Consider the following 26,714-nt stretch of genomic DNA (forward strand, 5'->3'; position numbering starts at 1 on the left):
TAACGACGGGAAGACTGTCTCATCAAAGTGATATTCCACATATCTAGCGGAAAAATAGATCGCTTGTCAAAGTTGCAATATAGCGGACTATCTGGATGCTCGTCTCCAGTGAGAATATTTATTCACATTAGTTGGCTTCACCATTATGCGATGTGGCGTCGCAATTTGGCACGTAGGTTAATCTAGTTGAGCTCAAGGATTCTAGATCCGTGTCAATCCTGGCGAGCTCAAGTATTTCGATTCTTCGATGTTATCGATTGTATTTCCTTTTACAATGATTAAGGTGATAGCCAAAAATTAGTGAGTAATAAGTTGTTTATGCAAAAATTACATTACCATAAACGGAAAGATTGGTGCGCATTACAATTTACCAATATCAAGACTAGTACTTTAGTCATTTTCTGTGAGACCAAGTGGGTTTGTAACTAGCATAAGTAACATTAGTTTTAATAGTGAATGGTGTGATGATACGTGACCAGTGTGTTAACACATCAACCAACACCTTAAATTATTTAAAGTGTCCGCAAGTTGGTTGAATTATTCCACATAATTGTCGTTGGATTCAATCCTTCAACACAGTGAGAATACATGTCTTTTGCATAGGATGATCTCAATCCAAATTTCTTTAAGAAATTGATAAGATTTGAATGATTAGCTTTACATACCTAATCACAATGGATATAAGAAGCATAATATGGTGTTAGTGCATATACTTATGCATAAAAATATCAGTGTTCCGTCTTAGGGGAGCAATGAAATCTGGGGATGAAATTACATCTTCAATTCCACCATAAAAATAAATTTAAGGATTTTGACAGTACTTTGTTTCCTTAGTTCTTACTTCTATTTTATCCAAAAAATACGAGTGTCCTGGTGTAACTCCTGTCATATACGGACACATATAGTACGACCTGGGTATCCCAGTAAATCGTGCCAAAGCCCAAATATGCCAAAATCTTGAAGGTAAATTTCTTTTGACGTTGTTGGATTTATTAAGCAGTTTCATATATACTTGCTAAATAGACATATGAACTTCTCTAATACTCGGTTAAATCCACATTCATTAGAGATAGTGCAAAAGAAGTAAATTGTAATCTCACTTATTCATTTTACATGAAAAAAAATCGTTGATATAAATATTTAAAACATATGAGGGTTCGATTATCTCATGTTGACCCTTATTACATAAAGTGTCAAGGAAGTATATATGTAAGACATGAAAATGGAATATAACCCAAATTGTTTAGAGTAATTTGATAGAATCGTAAAACGATATCTCCATATCATAATGCATGTATATTTTAAATCCCGAAGGATTATATATTAGCGATCATTATTAATATTATTATTTATATCCACGGATATAGTACGATTATTCTTCAGTACTACTGTGGGGATCGCATGATGCATTTCTTTGCATTCAGTTATTCATGTCATACTAATATTTTGTGAAGTTGCTTTACTTTATGCGGTACTTCGCAAAGTCAAATATTAAAAATCGAACCCAAAAATCGAACCGCGTATATCTCGATTAATATTCGAATATTCTTAATTCATTGAGAAAAATTCATAACCTTGGTTGTATGTCAACAATTGCATCAAGGTCTTGTCCAATCCAAAGGTACTTCAATACCGAAATTTTAGGCATATATAATAGTCATTACAATTATATCTTGGAAAATTAGTGACAGACTGTGATCAAAGTCTGAAACATTTTGAATTGACATCGATTTGTGTCGTTTCTTAAAATTGAGGAGATTTCTCCTCGTAGTTTGATATTGAATATATTTTTTCAAATTGTCGTACTCTTCCCATATGCATTTTTTATGCGGTACATTGTTATCAATTGCCATGGATCGGTTTGTATGAACCTATATGTTCATAATATTTGCCATTTGCTTTAGGGTTATTTCTTCGTTCTGTGAATTTTTTTCTTTTTTTTTTCTGAAAGACATTTCTTTGTCTTGAGAGATATTTCTTTGTCATACAAGATTTTAAATATGCTTCTAATTTACGTGCAGGGAAGCATGTTTGCATAATTTGATCATGGTTGAGCCTTGGTTAGCTTGAAGGGAAGGTCGGTACTCAAATTCTTTAGAGTCTAATATATGTTGTGTTGGTTTAACCAACTGTAAATAGAGTACGAGACTTATTAGTTTCGCAGTCTAAAGTTGTAAATAGGCTTACACGAAAATTAAGCATACCAAAATACATCATGGCCACTTTGGAGCTGTATAAAGTTGCTTTATCACAGTAAAGATATATAATTTAATTAATTTCCAAGAAATACAAATCGGATTACAAGACCAAGAATTGAAATGGTCGTATTTTTCGATACTTCATGAAAATACTTTATCACAAGAATATGTTTGTCCTCTCTTTGTTTTTGAATTATAAAATTCTCATGAAATTTCGTTATCATGTAAATGCTCATATAATATGCTAAATAACATAATTATAAAAATTATATAAACATAGCATATGCAACAAATAGAGCATATCATTTAACATGGTTAAGTAATTTACAAAACTTAAGCAATTATCGTATTCATGATACATGCCAATGACCATGTATAAATATATAATGCTTAAAAATTTAAATCATAGCATCATGATTTAATGACATGCTAAGTAATTAAATTTTAATAATAAGCATAGCATGTAAAATGGTTACATAATACACAAGGCTAAGGAAATTATTGTACTCGTGCCAAAAACCATGTATAAATATAATATGTAAAACGTAAATCATAACATTACGATGTAATTACATGCTAAGCAGTTAAAAATAAACTTAAATCTGCATAACATATAATATGTCACGATATTCAGAGACTACTTTACTCACGTAACATACATAATTTCATTTATATGAATGAAATTCTATAAGCAAGAAATATAATTGAGATCTTACTTGCATGTGAGTTTGTCATATAAACCGCATATTAAGCGATTCTTGATCTCATAATTCCATGTTGCTTCATTGTCGATTGGATCATCGCATTTCTCGCATTAATCGTCGTAGTATAAGTGATACGTTACATACAAAACAATTAGAATTATATGATTAGGTCACATTTAATCATATATATATATATATAACTTACCATAACAATAAGTGGTAAGTTGATAACAAAACAGGAAATAATTAAATGGTAAATTGCATAATTACCGTATAATATTTTGGTAAAACAGAAATAATGAAATAGTGAATTAAAAATCACTATGTAATAATTTTTTTAAATTACCTTTTAGTTTACCACCTCAATAAATTCTGATTTCCCAAAAAAAAAATTCCTTTTTTTTCGTGGATCGGATCGAGTAGATCTGGGTCGGGCACGTGGGTGGGATCGACAGATCCGGGTTGAGTGCGTGGGTGGGATCGACGCAGTGAGAAGGAGGGTGGCATGAGGCGCCGATGGATCTCGTCCTCACCAGTGTGATGATCGTCGGGGCGATAAGCAGAGCGACGCGCGACAGTCCTTGGCGACGTTGGGGATCTGATTTGAAGTCATTTTGGGCCACCGATTTGGGTCGTCGCCGCTCTTTGGTTGTGGCGTTGGGGATCATGGGTCGCCGGTCGCGTCGGAGATCGCGGGTCGCCGATCTGCATCGACATGGATCTGTAGAAAGGAAGAGCACCGTCAGAAGGGAGCTCGGGTTCCGGTTTGTGCGCCCGTGAGGATCATTGATATCGTCGAGATCGGGATCGAGCATTGGCAAGTCGGAGAGGATGGGTGCCCAGATCGAATTTCTGGGTGCCCTTAGACAAAAAAATGATTTTTGCCTTTTTGTCTTCTTCTGCCATTTTTCGACAAAACTTTTCTAGGTTTTACATTTTTGCTTGAAACTCAAAGGTAAAGTAACGTGCTGATAACGTGTTGTAGGAAAAATGGAAATAGTCTCCTCATCTCATTGATAATCCCCTTTATATATGGGTCAAGATTACAATAGAAATAAATGGTAATTACAATGGCAATTAAGGCTACATAATGGTGATTGATCCATTACATCCGTTGATCATAAACGTCATTAACTTATTCCTTTATTTGCTTTAACAAATGCACACTAATGGTGTTTTTCCTTCAACAAAACTTTCCTTTTCACCACTTTTTGATTTCAAAGCATCGATCTCGTCGATCATCCAGTCTCTCCTTGATCAACAAGGCATTCCGACAGACCTTGACTCCGATGAACAAGCCAGTTGATACTCAATGGCGTTGCCCTTCGACGGCCATTGTCATATTCCTTGGATTTTCCGATGAAGATCGAGAAGAGCCACACCGGCCACGCAGCGGCGGAGGACGACGTTGGAATCGGGTGTGGGCTAAGATTGAGGACATGTGGAGGTTGGCAAGGGGAGAGGTTTGAAGTTGATTTGCATTACAGAAGATGCGCTGGGTTTTTGGGAATTTTAATGTCGGCGCGTGAGCCGATTTTCGGCGTCGGTGGGCAACGCTAAGGTCTAGTTTGACTCGTGCTTGTACTTCGCCGGCAAGATTTAGTGCAATTCGAGCAGAGTTCGGTTGGATAGCACTGTGCAACGTTGACGACGATTTTCTTAGATGCACGAAGCCGATTCACTATAAGCCCCAGAGCAGAGAGATGGCCATGGGTGCCCATAGCTTTTCATTTCTTCATATTTATATGATTTTGTGAATGATATCCACTATGTTGATAAAGGGTAGTGTGACTATCAGTTTTGTGGGATTTGTGAAAGGTATGGCTATGTTACAATGAGGGTCACACCACCTATCACACTAGTTATCACACTACCTGTCACAAAACAATGTTTCTTTGATAGGTAGTGTGACAAAAAGTGTGACAGGTAGAAAACTAGTGTGATAGGTAGTGTGGTTCTAGGTGTGACATCACATTAATGTCGATATTTGGATCGTATACGTTGATTTGAGAAGTTCAAAATCATACAACAATATACAAAGGTTTGTTATTTATAGTCATTGTTATTATTATTATTATTCTTGTCACAACATAGTCACATAAAACAATGTGACAGCGGGTGTGATAGGGGGTGTGATAGTTGATGTGACAGATAATGTGACATTGGATGTGACAGCTGGTGTAACAGGAGGTGTGACAGTTAGTGTGACAACGGCTGTGATAGGTAGTGTGACAACAAGTATGACAATGGGTGTGACAGTAGGTGTGACAACGGCTGTGATAGTTAGTGTGACACCACATTAATGTCGATATTTAGATCATATGAGTTGATTTGAGAAGTTTGAGATCACATAACAGTATACAAATTAAGGTTCGTTATTTTTAGTCATTCTTCTTCTTCTTCTTCTTCTCACAACATAGTCACATAAAACAATGTGACAACGGGTGTGATATGTAGTGTGACAACATGTATGACAGCAAGTGTGACAGTAATTGTGATAGGTAGTGTGATATCGGCTGTGATAGGTAGTGTGACAATGGGTGTGATAGCAAGTGTGACAACGGTTGTGATAGGTAGTGTGAAAGTAATTGTGATAGTATGTGTGACAACATGTGTGACAGTTGTTGTAACAGGTAGAGTGACATCAGTTGTGATAGGTAGTGTGACATATCGAGAGGAAATGTCTAAATATACAAAATTATGTTAAAATTCAAAGGAGATTGGTTTGAGTATAATCAGAATGAAGAAATAACTAGAATTAGGGAGCCTTGAGCTCCAATTTCGCCGAAATAACTTGAATCACCACCATGGACGGTGGCATCCCCTTGCGAGGGTTTCTACGCCTTATATGATGGTCGGTTCAGAGTGGGTATGGTATCAAATGAAAGAGGGGAGAGAGATCTTTCCAACGGTACCAAGCACACTCAAATTCATCGTTGGATGACAAAGTTATGGTCGGAATTCGAAGAAAAAGGAAAAAGATGAAGAAGAATAGTTAGAGAGGGCAAAATTGCCTGAAAAATATTTTAAAAGTGATTATTTTCTAATTTTGTTCCAAACTTGTTAACTATATTCTAATTTCTAGTCACCTAAGTTGACCTTTTTATAATTGGAAAATAAGTGGTGACATTTTTCTAATTTGTGATGAAAAATGATACTATTTTATAATTCTCCCTTTCTTATATACTGATAAACAAACTCTAACATATCTCTACTACTATAAAATGATTGCCCAAAAGTTTTGTGAACAGCCAAATTTATTCCTCTATACTGTTATCTTCACACAGAGACAGAATGACAATATTGTCAAAATACAAATGTTTCACCAATGTGTTTTACCAAAACTATCATTCGTATGAAATAAAATTACATAATAGGATTGTTTTTTAAGAATACACAATAAATAAAATTATGCAGACTTGTGCGATCAAAACACGTGCGATGGTACAAGATTAATACTTTTTCTTTTCAGTTCCCAGACATTTCCTATGTGGAGCTCGAAGGCAAACCCAGCGGAGGACACCACCACCCCCCCCCCCCCCCCCCCCCCCCGCCCATGCTCCACGGTGGTACGAGATTAGTACTAATAAAAAACAACAATTTAAAGCAACAATTTAAAAACAAAATAAAAAACTTTCTTCTAAAAAAAATAGAATACTTAAAATGCTGAACATCGGTAAAACAACGAGGGTTTGTAATAGGATCAACACTTAGAATGATGATATTATTTTAATTTGTAGAACACCTTACAGACCGAAATTCTATGCACCTTGAGCGTCTACCTTTGCTCTCTCTCCGAGTCACCTAGGCTCAAGATGTCATGTTTGAAAAGCCTTTTTCTTTGAGAAAAAGAAGAAAGAAGAAGCTGTATCAAACATGTAATTTAGATGTATCGTACGGTGAAATGTTTGCAATCGGTCGTAGCAAAATTTATATATGTTTCTTGTTCTGTTCTCCCCTATAGCATACTTGCTGCATGTGGGGACATGAGCTTGGGATCCAGCCACCAAATCCCGGAAGGATTTTACTTATTGCTGCAATTTTTCATTTTCATTGAATCATTACAAGATTGCATCAAAAATTCAGACATATTGCGTACAGTGTTATGAGGATATACTGTACAGCTTATGTTTGTGAATCTCGTATACACCAACACACAACAAGCTTAGAGCACGAGATTTGAACTATTACTTGTATATACACTATTGTGAATGGAAAGTTTAACTGTACATTTGGTCAACAAAAACAAGAGAGTTAAGTTTCTTGAATACAGTTTCAACAGAAGCAAAGTCTACATCGAAACCATAACTCTGACCTCCATACTGAACATAAAGGTACTCTTTTGGAGATGAGGGTGGGGGTAAAATTTGGGAGATTGGAGGAATATCTGGTGTTGGGGGTGAAGGTATATCTTTTCTCGTCATAGAATAATAAACATCAGCCATAAGAAGCCATATAAGATCAGGGTCAACAGATGCAAAACCTTGGAGGGCATTTACAGCTGCTTCACGTAGACCAGTGACGCCACTGCAAGCTATCCCTACTGCAAGACCACTGACCTTCGTGAGGACAATGTCCAATGCCGAAGCACTCTTATTGTTTCGGGACAATTCAGCAATCATGTTGAGCACTGCAGCCTGGACTTTCAGGTTAGAAGTTTCAGCCATGGAGCTTTCTGAAGAATTGGATGTGCTTCTGTAAGGAAGTTGCAGAGGAATCCTTTCTTTTAAGTTGGGTTTTCTATGAAATGGAGAGGTGGATAAAAGTTTCCAGAAGTGGGAGCCATCAGTGTGGAAACGTCGAGAAAAGAAATCTCCCCCACAAACTTGAACCACAGTGCTTACTACTGATAAACATCTTCGAACAGCCTGCAACCAACATTATAAATTTTAAAAAGAGGCAAATTATCAACTCCACATATAATAAAAAGCAGTTCTAACTCTCACTACATTGATCATATTATAAAGCAAAATAAAACATTGAACTGAGACTTAAAAGGCGAAAAAATCAGCCACGCACCACTTGGTTTTTATTTCGAATGCAGACAACCAGGAAAGGCCATATTTTATTCATTGCTGGAAGCAACCGATTCTCATCAGCCCCTTCATCCGCAGCATCTAAATTATCTTGAAGATGATAGAGTGAATACAGCTTAATTACTTCTTCAATTGCTTCCTTAGTATCTCTTTCATGGCGATAGGCCTCTTCCACTTTTGCCAATGACATAACACCATCCTATATAGAAAGAATGCAGGAAGGTATCAACATCAAATCAACACCAGTAGCGCATTTAAGGTAGAGATATAGTAGAGTTCCAGAGGGAGTACTTAGATTATAGTGTTAAAAAACAGAGCACAATAAAGACCCAGATTATTTCGCAAACTCATAATCACTTCAATTACAAACCAATATATGACCAAAACGCAGCAGAAAGCTACCTCAACTATATCCAAGGCTACCAAACAAGCTGCTTGATTTTCTGAAGCAAGTAATGGGGTTGCGGCCATGATACATGAACTGGTAATAGCTCCAACTGTTCGTCTGTATCTCTTTGAATCATTCAGCTTAAACAAAATGCTCTCCCATTTCTCTGCAAGCATAACATCATCAATTAAACAAGATAGTCTTTAAAACGTCAGATCCAGTGAGTTATCTGAAATTTATGTAATAAATGAAAGTGCCAAAAATGGCAATGCTTAGAGTAACAAAGTTACAAAGACTACTTTTCTTGTATTCAGATGTTCTATTTTTATGATTATGAAATTAATGCAGGTTCCAGTTCACCTTCTTTTGAAAACATGAACACACGAATACAACTACAATTAATGTAAATAATTACATACAGGATCGTACATATTCAAAGCAAACATTTGTGTGAAGTTTTTAGATATAAAACTTGTCATAGCCACGGGCTGAGTTTGATTGTGTTTTTTTTTTCCCTTTTTTTTTCCCTATTCTGGGTTCTTTGGAGCCCCATTTATTTGTTAAAAATAAATAATAAAAATAGAATGCCCTAACATACAGTCAAAGCTAACAGGTTGATTGGAGGGTATTGCAAGCAATCAGTCAACTGTTGGCTGATCTCAAACTTAGTACTTTAACCTTCAGTTTACCAATAACCAGATGAAATTAAACATAAGTAATTAAATTCCATTATAATAGAAAAAATTAGATCAGAAACTTCATATATAATGCCATAAAACAAAAACATATATTCAATGATTCAATTCCATTCTAAAGAAGCACAATGCAAATAGCAAATCGTTTACCTGATTCCTCATTAGACATAGTAATGTCATCCTCATCTTTCTTTTCCGTATCATATATTTTAGTTTTGACATCGAACAAGTAGGACTCTGCATGGGCCGGCAATGAACATGCCTCACGCTTTGATGCCTTGGCAATTTCTGCCACAGCCTACAGAACATAAAATTTACATTATAAAATCTCATCCTGAAGACCTGAATAATAAACAAATGTGGGAAAAAAAAGTAGTTATAGCTCAACTACATTTAGCAATACTTATGCTCATGCAGGGCTGCTATACTATGCTTTATGTAATTGAACATACTGAAACAAATTTTCAGCCAATATCATCTCCTAATTCGTTACATTCCCACCTCCCATCCCATAACTCCGTATTGAATTTTGGCTAGCTGGACACTAATAAATTTAGATCCCATATATAAAAGTAGCCACTTTGTGGGAAACTATTCAATTTTTTCCAATGAGGTACTTTGATTCCTTACAGATTCCCGCTCTGTGCATAACTATTAAATTTTTCCCAAGGGCTTCTCTTTTGTTTTCAAATTATTATTAAAGAACATCAGCAATCTGCTTACATGAAAATAGAAGTGTAAATAAGAATATGAATGGACAACTAAAGAGTATCATTCTGAACCCCATCATTTTGATCAAATCAAGGATAGGGAAAAAGGAAATATCTAAGATGTAATTAATATCCTCGTCTTTCCTCCGGCTTCCCCAGTAACAGTGCAAAGGAATGATAAAATTACCTTTAAAAAGGGAACCGTTAATTCAGGGTGCTGATGCCTGCCAAGAATCTCAAGCTCTAGAGAAACTGAGCGCATCTGCACAATCAGAGCCAGAGCATTAGCACCACAATTTCTCAGTATACCAAAAGAAAATGACAATAAAACAACAAGGGAAAGACAATGAGATTACTCGGTGCAGAAACCTCTATCAGTAGCAATAAGCCAATAACAAAGATTTTTTTAAACTGAACATGCTTAAACAATTAAAAATTAATAAAATTCTAAACTACGCAGAGAAGAAGGCAATTTCATGATGCAGCATGAAAATGCATAACATTAGTACCCTAAGCATCAACTATCACCAAGAGTCCACTCATGGACTTACTGGCTCCTCAAATAAAGGCAATATCTGGTAAGCTACTCCAACATAAGATAGCATTGCAGCAAGCACGCTTGGTACATGAGGATTAATCTCCAAATGGCGTAATTGCCTGCATATTGAATCTATCACATAATCTGCATTCCCCAATACCAGATTCCCAACCTACAAACAAAAATTAAAATGTATCAGTCGGACAAAAAAAAGCGAATCCACAAAATCAGTTCAACTTTGTGTTGGCGCATCCTCTATTTGACTTACTGACGGATAACCAGATGTATCAGCCAGGATATGCAATACAGCATCAGAAGCGCTTCTAACATGATAGTTTGAAGAAATGAGGTTCTCGAGCAACATATAAAGTGACTGATGAAGAAATCCACTTGACGAAAAATCACCTCCAATGCAAATACTGATTATGCCTATTCCTTCAATAATAACCTGTTTAAAGAAAATAAAGAACGATGAGTTTGATGTGCATCTTCTGTGGCAAAATGATTGATGCAACACAACCAAATTACATGCACATAGGTGGAGCAGATTTAACATCACCTGGTGTAACATAGCTGTGTCATGAAATAAGTTTATGCTAATATCCTCAGCTTCATAGTCATGAAGTATAGTTGAAGATCTATTTTCTGTTGGAAGGTCCCACACTTCAGGAGATAGATATTCATGTAAAATTCTACCAATACAATCAATCAAGTGACTCCTTAAACCCTCATCCTGGAAAACTTTCCACCTAGATTCACCAAACATGGATAATTCGGTATTAAATGGTTGGGCACCAACAAATTCTGCATCAGATTCCTGAACTTCTTGCCATTTTCTTCTCGACTTTTGAAACCTTCTTCTGAAATATGCAGGGGCTTGATCCGATATACCAAATATCATCTCATTCAGGATACATACAGCAGTGCTTGCCTGGCGTAACAACTGTCCTGAACCAGTTCTTTTATACCATGAGTGCCAACTTGTTTCATTATAATCCTTCATGCGGACCTCAGAAACTAAGTTTCGCAAGTAACCCAGTGGAATGTCAGTGATAAGTGCCAGATGTTGCCCATTCTTTATATCTAACAACAACATAATAAATAACTTCATAAGTACAGAGCACTAAGATGACAAAAAGAAAAAGGAAAACTCAAAAAATCAATTTGGAGACTTAAATGACCTGTCATCAAGGATAGACCCACAAGTCTGAGAATTCCTGAAAGAGATTGATATAGTTTTTGACCCCCAATGTAAACAAACCAAGGAGGCATGTGCGGAAGCTCATATTTCTTCTGGGAATTATCTGATGTATGGGGTGTGTATTTCTCCTGGATGGCCATAATCTTTGAATTTTGAGGTGTAGCAGCCATACTTATTACGCAATCATTGGTAAGGTTAATTCCAGCTTTCAACTCCGAAACAGAGTGTAGGTATCTTACTGAGGATGGCCTCGATGTAATAAGCTTATCAAGGGATCCAGCAAATACCAAATTTTGACTCATACATATAGCAAAAATGTCCAAGAATTGAGTAGCTGTTACCTAGAAATCCCAATGAGAAAATGTCACAGGGGAGAAATATATATACAAGGATGGATATAAATATTATCACTAAAACTTGGAACTGAAACAATAAGAAATTAGGGAAATGTAGTAAAAGTGTCATTAAATAAATAAAACTGTGTTGTAAACGTATTATAGCTATGACCAGCAATTTTCTGCCATAATGGAATGCTAGGTTCTGTAGGATCAATGGCCGATAATTCTTCTAATATATATTTATCTTCTCTTTTCAAAGTTACATATCACAGTTTATACTACCAAGCATGTATAACAGATTTTAAAATGCTGTCCTTTACTTTTAGACAGAGAATCTTGGTCCTCTACTACATATTTATTTATTTATTTTATTTATAAAAGGTCTTACCATAAATGTATAAGTGATCAGTAATAGATATGTGACTAGTGAGACCTCATTCAAGACTCAAAATATACATGTTAAAGTTAAGAAGCAAATGGGAACTTACAGGAGACTGAAGGATGTGATCCACCACAAACTGAGGACCAGAATAGTACATGATCACAAGTAATTGCTGAGCGTGTGACAGTGCAACTGATTCCTCACTCCCAAGCACCACTTTTGGAAGTTTATCAATGAGCCTGTAACATAATGAATTGACCATGATGGTTATAATGTGCTTTCAATGAGAACAGACCAATTACGAACTAGTTTCAAGTGAAAGCACAAACCTGCTAAAAATCTGAGCAACATCTTGTTCCAATTGATATTTTCCAATTAATGAGAATAAATTTTCAAGAAATGCCTGTGCACCTGAAGACACCTCTTCCACTTCATCAATAACCAAAACACATAAGCACTCCTGCATAAGTTGTAGCCAAAGAAGAGTTAGCTTCAAATGGCAGTTCAGGTTCAAACTTCAAATACCACATCAAGAGATTTGGAATCGACATGCTCATATTGCGTCTGTAAAACATAACATTAATGTCATTCAAAATTGAACTGCATGAAAAAACATTCCTGATCTTAGGAACCAAGAATGCACTATGTCTACAATTTTAGGACTGAAAGAGTAACATTGGGCAGTAGTGACAGTGTGACACAGTTAAAAAAGAATTTTAAGAAGATAAACTAATCTAGAGAGCCAATTCTGACACCCAACATGCTCTTCTAATGTTTAACTCATCTTTCCGTTGAGCTCCTGTTTCTCAAGCAAGGGTTTCATATGAAGAGCTTTCAGTTGAGAAAGTGTGAACCAGAGTTGAATTAATCAAGTAAAAAGGTACTGCAAATTTGATGGCATTGACATTATGCAATGGAAATGCATCAAGTTTAGCAGATATGTACTAAGAACTGCCCCAAAAAACACACACAAGTACACTTCTCAGCTTACCAGAAATATTTGTCTACTCTGCCTCAGCGTATATGTGCACTTTGACAACAGTCCTCGTATGGAAGCCAGGAGCCCTTCTCTCACTTTTTTTGCTGGATGAATGCAAATCTAAGAAGTAATTCAAATATTTATTAATTGAATAAGAGAAGTAAAAGTACAATAATATGCATTAACTAACTGTACTGGATGCAAACAGCCTATGTGCAACTGCTAATAAATGAATTGAGAAAACTTACATGTCGAAAAGTTGTGCCCAAAAGTTTATCCACATGACCTGAAGTTTTCTCAATCCAATCATTCGTACGCTTTACATGAAAAGATTCGCCCTTGCCAGAACTAATGTTCTTCTCAGATTTGGAAATACTTGTTATCAATTGATCACTTGAATCGTCTAGTGAAACTTTACTTTGAGCATGTGCTTTAGGCAATTGACGAAGCTCATCCATAAAAGATTGTGTAGACTCAAACTTTTTGTCAGAAGTAACAATTATTGACATATCACATCCAGATAAATTAGCATCATCCTGCAGCACTATCATCAGATACTCAGCCAAACCTCTAACTGCTTGATCAATTGCATCCCCACTTCCAGCAGCTCCACTGCTCATCAATTTGGATGCATGCAAAACTTTAGCAAACTGACTAACAACACCAGGTAAAAAGAAGGCCAATGCATCAGCAGCACCAACCTGTAGGGAGAATATGACTAACATAAAGATACCGACCAAAAGGTTTTAATTTCCATCTAGAATGTTTCAGCTTACATATAAAATTAGAAGAATATATCTGAGGATTCTGAGCTATGTGTACAAGTATGTGAATCTAAAATAAACCACAAGCAAACCTTAGCAACAAGCACACGAAGAGTCAGAAACGCTTCAACACGAAGCTTTGCACTGCCTAGATGTCCTCGTGCAGCCTCATTGTCAGCAGCCTGTTAAGAACAAACACAGGACATAAACAACATAACAGCCATATTGAATGTTTATCACTAATCAGTGGTTACAGGAAAGAACCTGACATACTTTGAGAAGAAGAGATAGCCAATGTCCAACAGCTGCAGAAGCAGCTTGTGACTGTAAAAATGAAAGTATACATTCATCTGATGCTGAATCGTACTTTGGAGAGCCCATGGGTGGAGATTTGAAATTCCTCTTTTCTAAAAGAATAGGCAGACCAAAAAGTTGACTACATGTGCAAGACTTATCAGAGCATGGAAATAAATTCAGAAGCAGTGCCCTAAAACACTTAATAACTCCTTCACGAAACTCTTCTGAGGCATCAGATGGTGAAAGCAAAGCCCCATTTGTCAACTTCTTGAGCACAACAACCATCTGTAAAAGGATGTCAGACAATTTTATCGTGAACACCAGGCTAAAATTTTATTCAATAATTCCACCCCCCCCCCCCCTCCCTCCAAAAAAATAAAACAACCCAAAAAAAGAAAAACATTTTTAGGATGACAATAAACAAACATTAGTTAGATTAATACCTTGGTTTGTTTTCACTAAGAAAAGTATTTACTAATAACTCTACAAGTATATATAACATGTCTGAGAATATGCCAATTAATGAGATTACCTGATCTACAGATCGTAAGAGACACTTCGTGAGGAGTTCCTCCAGACACTGAAGCACACCTTCTGCCACGCTATCACTCACTTTTTGGGGAGCTTTTGTGATAGTAGCACTCGCAACGTTTTCTTCAGAACCAAGCTTCTTTGGGGACCTACACTCCACAGATTCATCCAATAGAAGCAGCAACGGAAACAACGTATAGCTGAAAGACAGAAAAAGAATTCAGTAAAAAGCTAACTAATCCTCACACGCTTACAGACATACACTGATACAGTGATACACACACACAAAAATTGTTTCACTATTAACCTCCGCCGCGTCTACCAAAGTATAGAACTACACTACACGAAGTCCAGTACTTACTCCAACAGTCAGGTAATATCGTGTCGCTACATTACAATACTTCACTAAACTCAACATTCCACATAATAACTAACACATTCGGATTTTAATCACGAACTATCAAGGCGAAAAACTCAATCCGAGTCACAAAAGCATTCATCAAAGCTCAACTCAGTGCTAAACACCAACACAACAAGCCAATGCACTTGCATTTCCCAATCCATATACACAAAATTACACATACATAAACAGAAACAAGCATCATCAAACATCTATATACACACAATTTTTACATATTAATCTACAAATTCAGAAGCTTTCTACTAATTTCAACCGAACAAGAGATAAACAAATTAAATATTAATATAAAGAAATTCAAAATTGAAGCAAAGAGGAGTGCTTACTCGAAGAACGGCTGGAGAGAATGAGACGGAGTCTGGCGGAGGAATTGAAGAAGAGAAGAGACTGAGGAGGAGGAGGAGGAGGTCTTCTTCGGGTTTTGGAAAAGCTGGAGAAGGTCGAAGCAGTACGATTTCAGCTGCGTAAACACTCTGCTTCTTTCCTCTTCCGCCGAGCCGTCGTTTTCCTCCATGGCGGCGAGTGAGGATTGCGAAACTGAGAAAGCGAAGTACGGCCGGCTGGGAAAGGTGGCGTGCGGTGTGGAAGGTGGCGGAGTTGGCGACGGAGGTTAGCAGCGGTAAAGCTGGGAGTGATGAAAAACCCGCACGCTTCGGGTTCTGCGGAGCTCTATGGGCATTTCGTTTTGACCCGGCTATGATCGGGTCTTTATACATATATCATATATGGCTATATGCTCTCAATGTTCGGGTTCCGGTTCCGGTTCGGGTACCGGTTTGTTTTTCTTTTAAAAAAAATAACCAATACATATAAATTTAAACTCCTTGTTAATAATTTAAATGACAAAATTCAAAATGTGTCTATCGAACATCTCTACTCGTAAGTGAAAAGGCAAATGTATATAGCCTATCAAAATAGGAATACACCTTCTAAGATGCTTTTTTTGCTCTCTCAATACAAAGCAGTGCTCCCACCGATAGTTAAATTCAATTGGTCAAATAAGATACATCACAATATCTAACAGCTATCATTAAAAAGTAATAAGAAAACAAACCGGGTTCGCCAAATAATCCTATGAAATGAAAAATCATATTTGGCCTTCAAAATTCACACATGTTATATATTTTTCTTGAAACTTGCGTAATAACCTACGGTGGGAGAGGTAGAGATGCCAAATATGGGTTTATGGCCTGTGGGCAGATGTTCTAAGAGTATCTATAACTATTTAACTAAATAATACAAAAACTTTAATCTTGTATATTTTTAAGACTATTGTATCCTCATTTATCCAAACACTTAAGAGAGAAAGTTGATAAGAGATACCATTTTGCCGGTACCTTGCCAGACTTCAGCTCCGGTCGCCGATCGCTAGAATAAATTAAGTACCCCCAATAATTGTGTTACTAATCCCAGTAATTCGATTACTGACCCCTAGTAATTATGTTACTGACCCCAATAATTATGTTAATAACCGCCAGTAATACATCAGAAATGCTGACTTCATAAAATACATGCAACTTTATCCAATCAAATTCCATTATTTTGACCATTTTTGCCTCAAGTATGTTCATCCTAAAATTGAGAGAATCAAAACAAACAACAAACAACGCACTATGTGTCGAATCATGGAGCCAACCAACAAACCTAGGGGTGGGCACGGGACGGGACGGGATGGGACGGGACGGGGCTCATCCCACGTCCCGTCCCACTCTTTTGAATCGAGACGGGATCGGGACGGGACGAGGGTTTTTAAGAATGCATCACACTCGGGATTAATCCCGGTTGGAACGGGGACGGGATCGGGACGGTACGGGACAAATCTCATCTTCTTATGAAGTTAAATAAAAACCTATATTTTTACTTTTTCATTAACAAAGTAACATTCAATAATGAAATTTTAACAAAAAAAAATGCATATTATGTTCAAAATATTATAATTTACCATTATTATTTGAGTTGATATAATTTTAGAGTTATTAAGAATATAAATTAGCTTCATTTTGATACAAATATATATGAATTTTTAAGTTTTCATTAAAGGTGGGACGGGACGAAACGGGATAGAAATTATTCGTCTCACGTCTCATCCCACTATTATGAAACGGGACGGGATCGAGATTTCCGTTTTTTATGCTCACCCCTGACCAAACCACACTAAATTAGAATTATTTACAATACAATCCCAGCACAAGTTGTTGAACACCTTCCTTTGTTGAGAAAACCCGGCGGCCGGTTGTTCATCAGCACGACAACTAACAAAACCCCAACCATGCCGCCATATCGATTCATTCTCAATCACATTCCAACAATTTTCGTGGTAAAAGTGGCAGACGACGCGATCACTGGCCTTGACCTAACGATATCCAACGGCGGCAATTCTCTGCCATCTTTTTCACATGTTGCACCCTCTGCTCCTTCAACACCTCCAGATCATCGTCATCGACACGATCAAATGTCGCGATCTCCTCGTCAAGCTTGTCCTCCATCGCCTTCACCACCTTCAGCACTTGATGCTCGATCTACACCCAAACCACGAAAATGAACGAATTGAAAGCTGAATTTTGAATTGAGGAACAGAGAAGAGAGGGTTTTGTGTACCTTGCTCGGCGTTGTCTTCGTTGGAGATTGAAGAAGAGCCGATGGGGGCGCGGTTGAGTCAGTCGGCACGAATAAGAAGATTACTCCTTTCCCCACTCTCCTCCACAGATTGTGATGCCACCGGCAAGAGATAGAGGTTGCGGCATTGATGCTTCGTTGAGAGAGAGAGAGAGAGATATGTAGATATGTGGAACCGAAAGGCAGTTGAAAAAAAAAATAAGGGTAGTAATGTATTTTTCAAGATAAAAATTGAAATGGACACATGAAATTAGACTGGTCAAGTTTTTGAATGTTTTCGTTCATTTAGTCATTTTCTCTCTCTTTTTTTGTTACAGAGGGGGCCAAAAGAAATGTTTCAGTCCTCTTGGATAACCACATGATAATATCTAGTGGTTTTCTTTTCCGATCACCATTTGACACTAAAAAGTTAATTAAAAATCATATTTAAGTTATTTTATCAAAGACTATTTTTGGTTTCTTTCTAAAACTCTACGCCCTACACTCTAAAACCTATACTCTAAACTCGAAATTTTAGTTCAAAATCATCAATACTCATGAATGTCATTTCACAAATAATAAAAATATGTAAAATTATAATGTTAGTGTAATAAATCCACGTGTCAAAATACAGGTGAAAATGACCACTAGACACTGTCACGTGGTTCTTTTAGAAGATTGAAATTTTTTTCAGGGGCAAGGGGCACAAAGACGAAATTTTTTGCAATCCTCCTAGATTCGCATATACGGTCAAATATTGGAACATAGATAGTCATGAAATCAAATGCTTACTTCTTTAGATTAACCACTAAACCAATCCACGCAAGATTTCAATTTGCATCAGGAACCCTTCCAATTCGCTTCAAGAACCATTCCGTAACCTGAAATTATCATGGAGAAATAAAATCAACCTTGACAGCTCCATCATAAACCAAATTTGTTATAAGAAAAATGAAAACCCGGAGCACGATTCCAATACTTACCCCAATTCTACTGACCAAGTTATAGCTCACAAAGCATGAAAGCAGTAAAGATCAAGTTAGCTAACCACTACATATCAGAGTATACCTGCAAACTAAGAACAACAAATATACAATCAGCAAGCGAACCGGAATATTAACGACCATCAAAGATAAATGTAATAAAAAATAACAAAACCCAGGCCAACTAAAATTGACCACACAAAATAGAAGATCAACATGGATACTGTTTCTCTTTATATGCACATAATTCCTCCGTTAGTCAATTTGCCTTAACGACCATCAGCGAATTCAAAAAACGGCAGGACGTCTACTGAAACCTGGGGTACAATTTGAAGTTACTCTTTCAAGAACACAGAAAAAGAATCCTAAATTGAAGGGAACGACTCAAAATCAAAACCTAAATTGAAGATCACGCGAGGCTCAAAACTCACCAAGAAAGTGTTTGAATGATTGAACCTTGATGAAGCGAAGAGAATTGAGGAGATGACAGAGTGAAAGAAAAACCAAGAAATTAAATGACAATGTGCATCCTTAAGTTACACCAGCTGAAAGATTAAATATTGAAATTATACTCTTTTGATTGAATACAGGAGACCAGTAATACCTGATACAGATTTTTAGTTTCAAATCACATAAACTTTCTGGCCAAAACCTCCAACCTATATAATGGATCACACAAAAAACAGAGATCACATAAGAATATAATTCGCCTACACCAAAAAAAAAACGCAACCCTTTACCTTTTCAATCACAACTTCCAGCCTCCCCTACATAAATAACAAGAATTAATACCAATTAACTACGGAAAGTAAAAAAAAAAAAGAATTTAAAAGACTAAATTATCTTGCTTAACCGACGAAGTCCAAATACATATATTTTTAAAAATTGAAAACCTATAAACAACCTCCAGCTAAGTCAGCTAACCAAAAGTGGACTGAATGAGTAATTTTCAAATTAAATTCAACAAACGTATTGAGAGCAAAACAATTACCAAAGGAGGTCTTCTTTGGCAAATAATCTATGTCTGCATAAAGAAGGGGCATGTATCAAAATAAATTAGACATATGAACAATCGTCCATCAAACTCCAGAACCCACTAATATAATTACTTTGGAAGAAGAAGTGAAGAACCTCTATACACTGAGTTAGTGATGAAAGCTGAGAAAAGATGTGATGAAAACCCGCAAATTAACCCGCATCAGAATAAGAGGAATCTTTTGGTAATTGGGGTAAGCAAGGATTACAGAAAATCAAAGAAGACTGGAGATGGAAAACCCGTTTCCATCATGCGGAATCTCTCCCTCTTTCATCTGTCGCTCCAACTCTTGCCTCTCTACCTTTATTTGGAGTTAACACGTACAATGATTTTAGAAAGGTAGCGGCTAAGTGGAAGAAGCCGAAGCCACCACGCAGCTTAAATGTGGCGGTGGGAGACTGGAGAAGGTGAGTTGATTGGAATATTTGGCATGGCGGTAGGAGAATGATGCATATCCAAGACTGAGAAAACTCCTCACACTGTACAGTACCACCAAATTTGAAGACCGATCGACTGTTTTGTTAAAAGAAAGGGAAGCAGGGGCAAGAAGGTATGTGCCTATGTGGCGTCGGAATGGCAAAACTGTAAACAAAAGTGAAACATGGGCAAAATCTGGAAGAAATTTCCATTTGAACAGTGCCTCCGCTTGGCACCAATCTTTTTTTTTTTATCAAAGATTAATTCACTCACTTAAGAAGAATTACATTAATTACATCAAAGATTAATTTTTTTTATCAGTATACATGCATGCATGAATGTAAATTTTGACCAGAAACGCTTATAGTCTTAGAATTATGTATAGTTCTTTCATAAACCCTTGGTTTGATTAAGGGTAGTATATATTATGAAAGAAAAAAAACTACATGGAACTCAAAACTAGTTAGGACTTAGGGACTCAACGCAACTAACTATATGGACTTCTTTTGAACTTAGTCGGCAATGGAAGAGTTGTCTGAAGAAGGCCACATATCGAAGTAATCATCCATGCCCTGGTCCATTTATGTAGGCTTTGGCAAGTACTGTGACGAGTTCTCCTGCTATTGTTCGGTTGCATCCTTCATCGCGAAATCCTGGTTGTTGATATTGGTCTTTGTTGAATCCTCAAGGCCAAGCTCACTCTCCAAGTAACTGAGCCACTTTCCGCTTTCAACTAGCTCTAAGTTTGAGCTCTGGTAGGTCTGATCCGCCTGAGGTAATAGAGGTTCAGGGTTTGATTGAAATGTCATAAATCCATCTAACATATTCCAGAAATCATAGTCACACTCGAAAGGAATTTCAAGGACTGCCTTGTCTTCAATCAGAGGGTAAGCTCCTTCAAAGTCAAACACCAAATCATCTGGCCTTAAAATACCGCCACCTTGGCTGGAACTCGAATCGTTTGAGGACTCCAGAGATGAAAAGGAAGAACTTATCGTCAACGTTTTCACGCCTTTAGCATCATCAACCGGTACCCTAACTTGATTTGTTACTTCCATCAGTAGATTTTGATCAAGTTTTTCTTGGATTATCGACAAGTTGGGCAGTTCATAGTCGTTCTGGTTCTTGGACATGTTGCTATCTTGGTTAGATTGATGCTCGAATTCAGCGGTGGTTCCGGCACTCGGTTCTCCACTAGACAACTGAGATGAAGCACTGGAAGAAGAAGATGAGTAAGAGGACGATATGGAAGATAACTCCTTTGATTGATCATCTCCACATGAATTCTTCGAAGCCAGTCCCTTCCGCAGATGAGTATTCCACACATTCTTGATTTCGTTATCTGTTCTTCCAGGAAAGTGGGATGCAATTTTAGACCACCTGCACAATATCACACTTTCATTACACAGGGAAATACTATATATAAACACTTGCCGATCGAGTTGAGAAACCTAGCTAGTAGCTAGTCAATGATATACTATATTGTATAACTTTCTCAAAAAAAAAATGTATAACGGAATCGTTAATAGAATCATAGTGTAAATTTGTGGACTAATCAAATTCATGGAGATCAGGGGTTTCGGATCGGATCTTTCAAGAACACTTACTTGTTTCCCCAAGCTTCATGTAGCTTAATTATGGACTCCTCTTCCTCCTTTGTGAAGTTACCTCGCTTCAGATCAGGCCGAAGGTAGTTGATCCATCTCAAACGACAACTTTTCCCACATCGCAGTAGACCTTCAAAACAGATGTTGAGTAGTAACATTTGATCAATATTCATTTTAAAAGTACAAGTTAATGGATGGGAGCATTGGATTGAATATGGTATGTAGTACGTACTGCACTACTAGTATAATATGAAATCGTTTAAATTTTGATGTGGCTGTCATAATCAAGCATTAATAGTATTAAGATTTTTCAACCATACCATTTTCCCGGCAGATGTGGCATGCTTTTTTTATCTAACTTAGGAGAAATTCCGAGGATAGGTAGTCTAAAAGATGATGTAATTATGTACCATTTAAGAAAAATTAAGTGCTAGCTAATGATAAACCTCAAAATAATGTCGATCATTTCATATACATAAAATATCAACAACAAGGTTACAAGAGCATGCAAAAAATACGAAATTAAGCAATAACTTTTCAATGTACCATTGAGGTAAAACATAAGCTGCCTTTGACGTTGAAGCATTTGTGATAAAAACAATATATAGTTCTTTGCTGGTCATTTTAAAAAACCAGTGGCCAGAAGGAAAACAAAACAGCTCAAACTAGCTTGACCGAGAAATGGTAAAACGCTTTTAAACTAATATTTATGTTTAGGTAGTATGTGCATGGATATCATCTGTCACAGAAACTGTACGTATGCTTAATTTCTAACTTTTCTGACTATTTTGTATATATAAATCTGTCAATTTATTAAGTTAACCATAGACGAACATGTATCCTATGGAAATTGTTTTTTTTTTTGTTTACATGGCATTGATGTATACTTTTCTATGATCGAGTATGGTATAAACCTACTATAGTCATAAGTAAAAGCTAATTAGAAACCTTTCTAGATATGTAATCAACTTGGTCGCAAAAATATGGTAATAATTAATATTGTAAAAGTAGTTTGTTTTTTTCTGGGGCAAAGAGTCAAAGTCATTGTTAAGGATTGAAAAAATAAATAAACAAAGTAAATTACGTTTCAAACTTGCCATGTTAGTGCTTTTTAACTAACAACGTCACATTTTCAAAAAAAAAAAAACCTAACAACATCACGTACAGTCAAAAATATGATAGTGACAAACGCATTACCATGCCACAGGGTCATATATTAAACAGACTAAATTCTTTGTAAAACGCTCTCTTTTCTGTGTTTCTTCGAATTCCTTTCATTAGATCATTTGTGAAGAAGGAATCCATTTGTGAAAATTTTAATAGTAAACAACACTAGGAAAGTAGGAAATTAAGAAGAATTTACTTTTAAGTTTTCCGCAAGTGTATGTGTAAGACCTTGTAAATTTGAGAACATAAGTGTCCCGAGTGTGGCGTATATGCAAGTGCGGAGGTTTTTGTGAAGCTGATATTTTATGGACACGGACAAGTTGGAAAAAAACAAGAACGAAGAAAAAAAATGCAGGCTGCTAATTCGATCATGCATGCGCATGACAAGACTTAAAACATTTGAAGGCAATTTGATCATATCTTAATCTGCAATGCGTTACCTATCTAATTCATGATCGCATTGTTCTGAAAAGACAAACATCATTGTATGAATCTCATTGCGAGCCCTTTTCTACCACCTTTGCCACAAGACAAAAGGTAATTCTTCGCGAGGGGGAGAATTAAGATTACCTGCTTGTTTAGGGAGAGCCCTCCAGTTACTATGACCATGTTTCTGAATGAAGCTGATAAGCCTCAAGTCCTCAGAAGGACTCCAAGGACCTCTCTTCACTTGGCTCTTATCACAACATGGTGTTCTTCCCTTCCCTCCCATCTGAATTTGTCTCTCTGTCTTTTCCCAGATCGGATCTCGGTCAGATTTCTCACTCTCTACCTGTACACCAGTACCTCCTGACTCCGAATCACTGATATAGTGTTCTCTAATATTAACCCCTCTTTACCTCTCTTTGTGGTGTTGATATGGATAGTTTCATTTATGGCTTTATGCATCAACTTTGGTTTCCTTCCATATATATAGAGGGAGAAGCAGGCCACAAGAATCATGCCTGTAATGCTGCAATATATAGGAGTCTAGGGCGATTTTATAAAATCATATTTCTTTCTGATTTAATTATTATTTGTCCTGTATTGCTGTGTGAAAATTTCCTAACTATATATATATATATATATATATCAATCTGATGAAAATCTGGTACCTCTTTTTACATTTAAATAAATGACTATATATTTAAAAGAAATGAAACTTTGCTACCGTAATCACAGCCCTCCACTTCAACAAAAAATGATTTTATTACAGCGATGGCATAAGCTAAGAGTTTCAACTATCCAAGACTTTTGGGTTTGCTTCCTTAATTTCAACCCTGGTGCTGCTTTTCTCCTCAATAAGCTATTACACATTAGTTTGCTTTTGGTAATCTAAGTAATGGGATATCCTAACATTCCCAGGTGTGTAATTACAGATAACATCTTGCATGGGGTACATGTTCATCCCTATATATCCCTTGCTTGAATAAACTAATTCGATGAATGACTTCCTTTTTCTTCCGTTTTCTTTCTTTCTCGAAACCGTTGGGGGCAGCTGATCCTCTATCCCATTTCCTCTATTTCCTTCCCTATTCCCCACTAGGTAATTGACATTTGTCATTCCACGCATCAAATTTAATAGGTAATTAATAGAGTTATGTCTAGGAAATAGTAAATTTATTTACAAAAAAAAAATACTTATAAGTAAATGCTTGATTTGGGTCGGATTGAAGGCTTTTTGTATATTTCGTTCTTCTTATGTTCCACTAGTAATACTCCACTATTATTGGCCGAAGGCAATCCTTGGTGTTCTAGCCAGTGTACAGAGCTCTTCTTACCATAACTCTCCCAAATCCCAATCATGTTCTTCCTCGTAGATGCAATGCAGAAACAAGATTCAAGTTTAAAAATATCCAAATCTGATATCTCTAAGAGAAGACTTTGATCAACATATTCCTCCCTTATCGATTAACCAGGAACCCATTCTAATCATCGCCAGTGGATACTATAAATATCATCCCCACCAAAACTTCTTTGATGGTTAGATTCAAAGTAACTCATTAATTATAATCTAAACCAACTCCTAAAATTTGGATTTGGGTCTTTCAGGAATATATCAAAGTCAATCCAAATTTTATGGCGGTCTCTATCTTGCACTCGAGGATTTAATTGATCTGGGTGTATCAGCCTTTCAAATAAGAACTAAGAAGGTAAGATTTGATCTGGGTTGAAGAACAAATATATAGAATTTGGCCATTTCGTTAAATAATTGCTATATTATATTTTAATAAATAATATTTTTCACTAACTCTGTTAAGTAGTTGTTAAACTTAATAACATGGAATGACATATGTCAAATACTACAGAAAAGGGAATAGAGGATCAGCTGACACCATTAGGAACTTGGGATGGATAAAATCGCCCGAAAATAAAAGTAACCTATGAAGCTGCATGCATGGTTTGTACTTTGTCCGATTCTGGAAGAAGAATGTGATTTGAACTTGTTTAATTCTAGATAGCCCCTCGTAGTTGCCAACCAGCCCTGGTCAGGGCTAGCTGACCAAAAGCAATGAAATACCAACACCCTCTCACTTTGACAAAATCAACTTCAAGTAATTAAATGGATGGAGACGGAAGCTGTTAATGGCTAGGATGTAGGAACAACAAGATCTTTTGATTCGAGTTAGGCGAGAGAAAGGAGGAATAAAAAAAGAAGATTGAATGGATTATCCCACCCTCGCACGAACCATTTTGATGGCTGGCCCAATCGTTGCGGTGCTATCATTCGGTTCGTCTTCAATAAAATCTTCCCCATTTGTTTGCAGTTTGTTTGGTGAATTTTTTCAGCAGGTAATTAAATTGCTACCCAGAGCTTGAACATATTTTTTTTACCAGGTATTCAGTTCCAACTTAACTGTACCTCGAATTAGTGATAGAAAGTTGTTGCTATATTTCTTCCCGAGAGCTTTCCGAGTTTTAAACCCAATTTGGGTTAAGTGATTTAAGTCTCTCAATTTTTGTTTTTTTGTTTTTCGGCTATCCTCGAGCCTTCTAAGTCTCTTAGTTAGATTGTCAAAGTGACATGTGTCACTGTTTTATTGGTTTTGGTCAGCTGGCTTGACCCGGGTTGGTCAAGTAATTTTCTTCCGTTTCCGTTATTTTAATGCAGAGACCAAAAAGAGGTCATGTGAAACATTTCACTCCAGAAAAATTCATCTTGGCTACTGAGACGAGTGTTAGCCATGCATCCACTACTATAGCCTAATTGAGGATACAATAAGATCGAGATCGATGTACATTATTCAAAAAAATAAATATAAATTCTTCGATTTAATGGCAATATTAAGCATTTCCTTCTCGATCGAATATGTGTAACAAGAGCTTTTTCACCATTTCCAAACCCTAATTATAATGAAAATATGGCCTATTAAAATATATACAATGAGGCACATTGGTCAAATTGCGATCTTCCGAAAATTTAACCTTTGCGCGCATTAACTGTTATGTTTATGTAAAACTCTATGTTTGCAAATGGTGTAATTTGTTACATTGTTTTCTATCATATAACAGAATCATGCACGTACAATTGTCACGTGCGTAAATTGCGCTTGTTTTCTAACAAACCTCGAATTTCATTAATTACTACACATTTTATTCTCATGAACTCCTGTTTGTTTGGAAATAACATGAAGAATATTGTGATGGCTATTAAGACATTTACCTAATCGTCATAAAAAATCGTATCATTTAAGTTTTTAACAGTCCAAACAAGTTCACCCCACTTGCCTATATAAGACACTTTCTGACA

General features: G+C 36.5%; 2 protein-coding genes across 2 annotated transcripts; both read right to left on the reverse strand.

Annotated features, from left to right (window-relative positions):
* Window positions 1–7,080: 7,080 nt before the first annotated feature.
* Window positions 7,081–15,845, reverse strand: LOC126785906 (uncharacterized). The gene is made up of 17 exons (XM_050511585.1): window positions 15,506–15,845; window positions 14,763–14,961; window positions 14,207–14,515; window positions 14,026–14,115; window positions 13,418–13,870; window positions 13,182–13,289; window positions 12,520–12,650; window positions 12,297–12,429; window positions 11,451–11,811; window positions 10,829–11,352; window positions 10,538–10,717; window positions 10,283–10,441; window positions 9,919–9,993; window positions 9,172–9,319; window positions 8,341–8,492; window positions 7,922–8,137; window positions 7,081–7,770 (listed from the first exon to the last, which is right to left on the reverse strand). Exons 1-17 carry the CDS (start codon window positions 15,691–15,693, stop codon window positions 7,123–7,125), a joined length of 4,074 nt encoding a protein of 1,357 aa, XP_050367542.1. The 5' UTR covers window positions 15,694–15,845; the 3' UTR covers window positions 7,081–7,122.
* Window positions 15,846–20,562: 4,717 nt separating this feature from the next.
* Window positions 20,563–23,880, reverse strand: LOC126786449 (transcription factor MYB63). The gene is made up of 3 exons (XM_050512282.1): window positions 23,555–23,880; window positions 21,818–21,947; window positions 20,563–21,590 (listed from the first exon to the last, which is right to left on the reverse strand). Exons 1-3 carry the CDS (start codon window positions 23,694–23,696, stop codon window positions 20,831–20,833), a joined length of 1,032 nt encoding a protein of 343 aa, XP_050368239.1. The 5' UTR covers window positions 23,697–23,880; the 3' UTR covers window positions 20,563–20,830.
* Between the last annotated feature and the right edge of the window lie 2,834 nt (window positions 23,881–26,714).

Source organism: Argentina anserina, chromosome 3, assembly GCF_933775445.1.
Source record: "Argentina anserina chromosome 3, drPotAnse1.1, whole genome shotgun sequence".
Taxonomy (NCBI): Eukaryota; Viridiplantae; Streptophyta; class Magnoliopsida; order Rosales; family Rosaceae; genus Argentina; species Argentina anserina.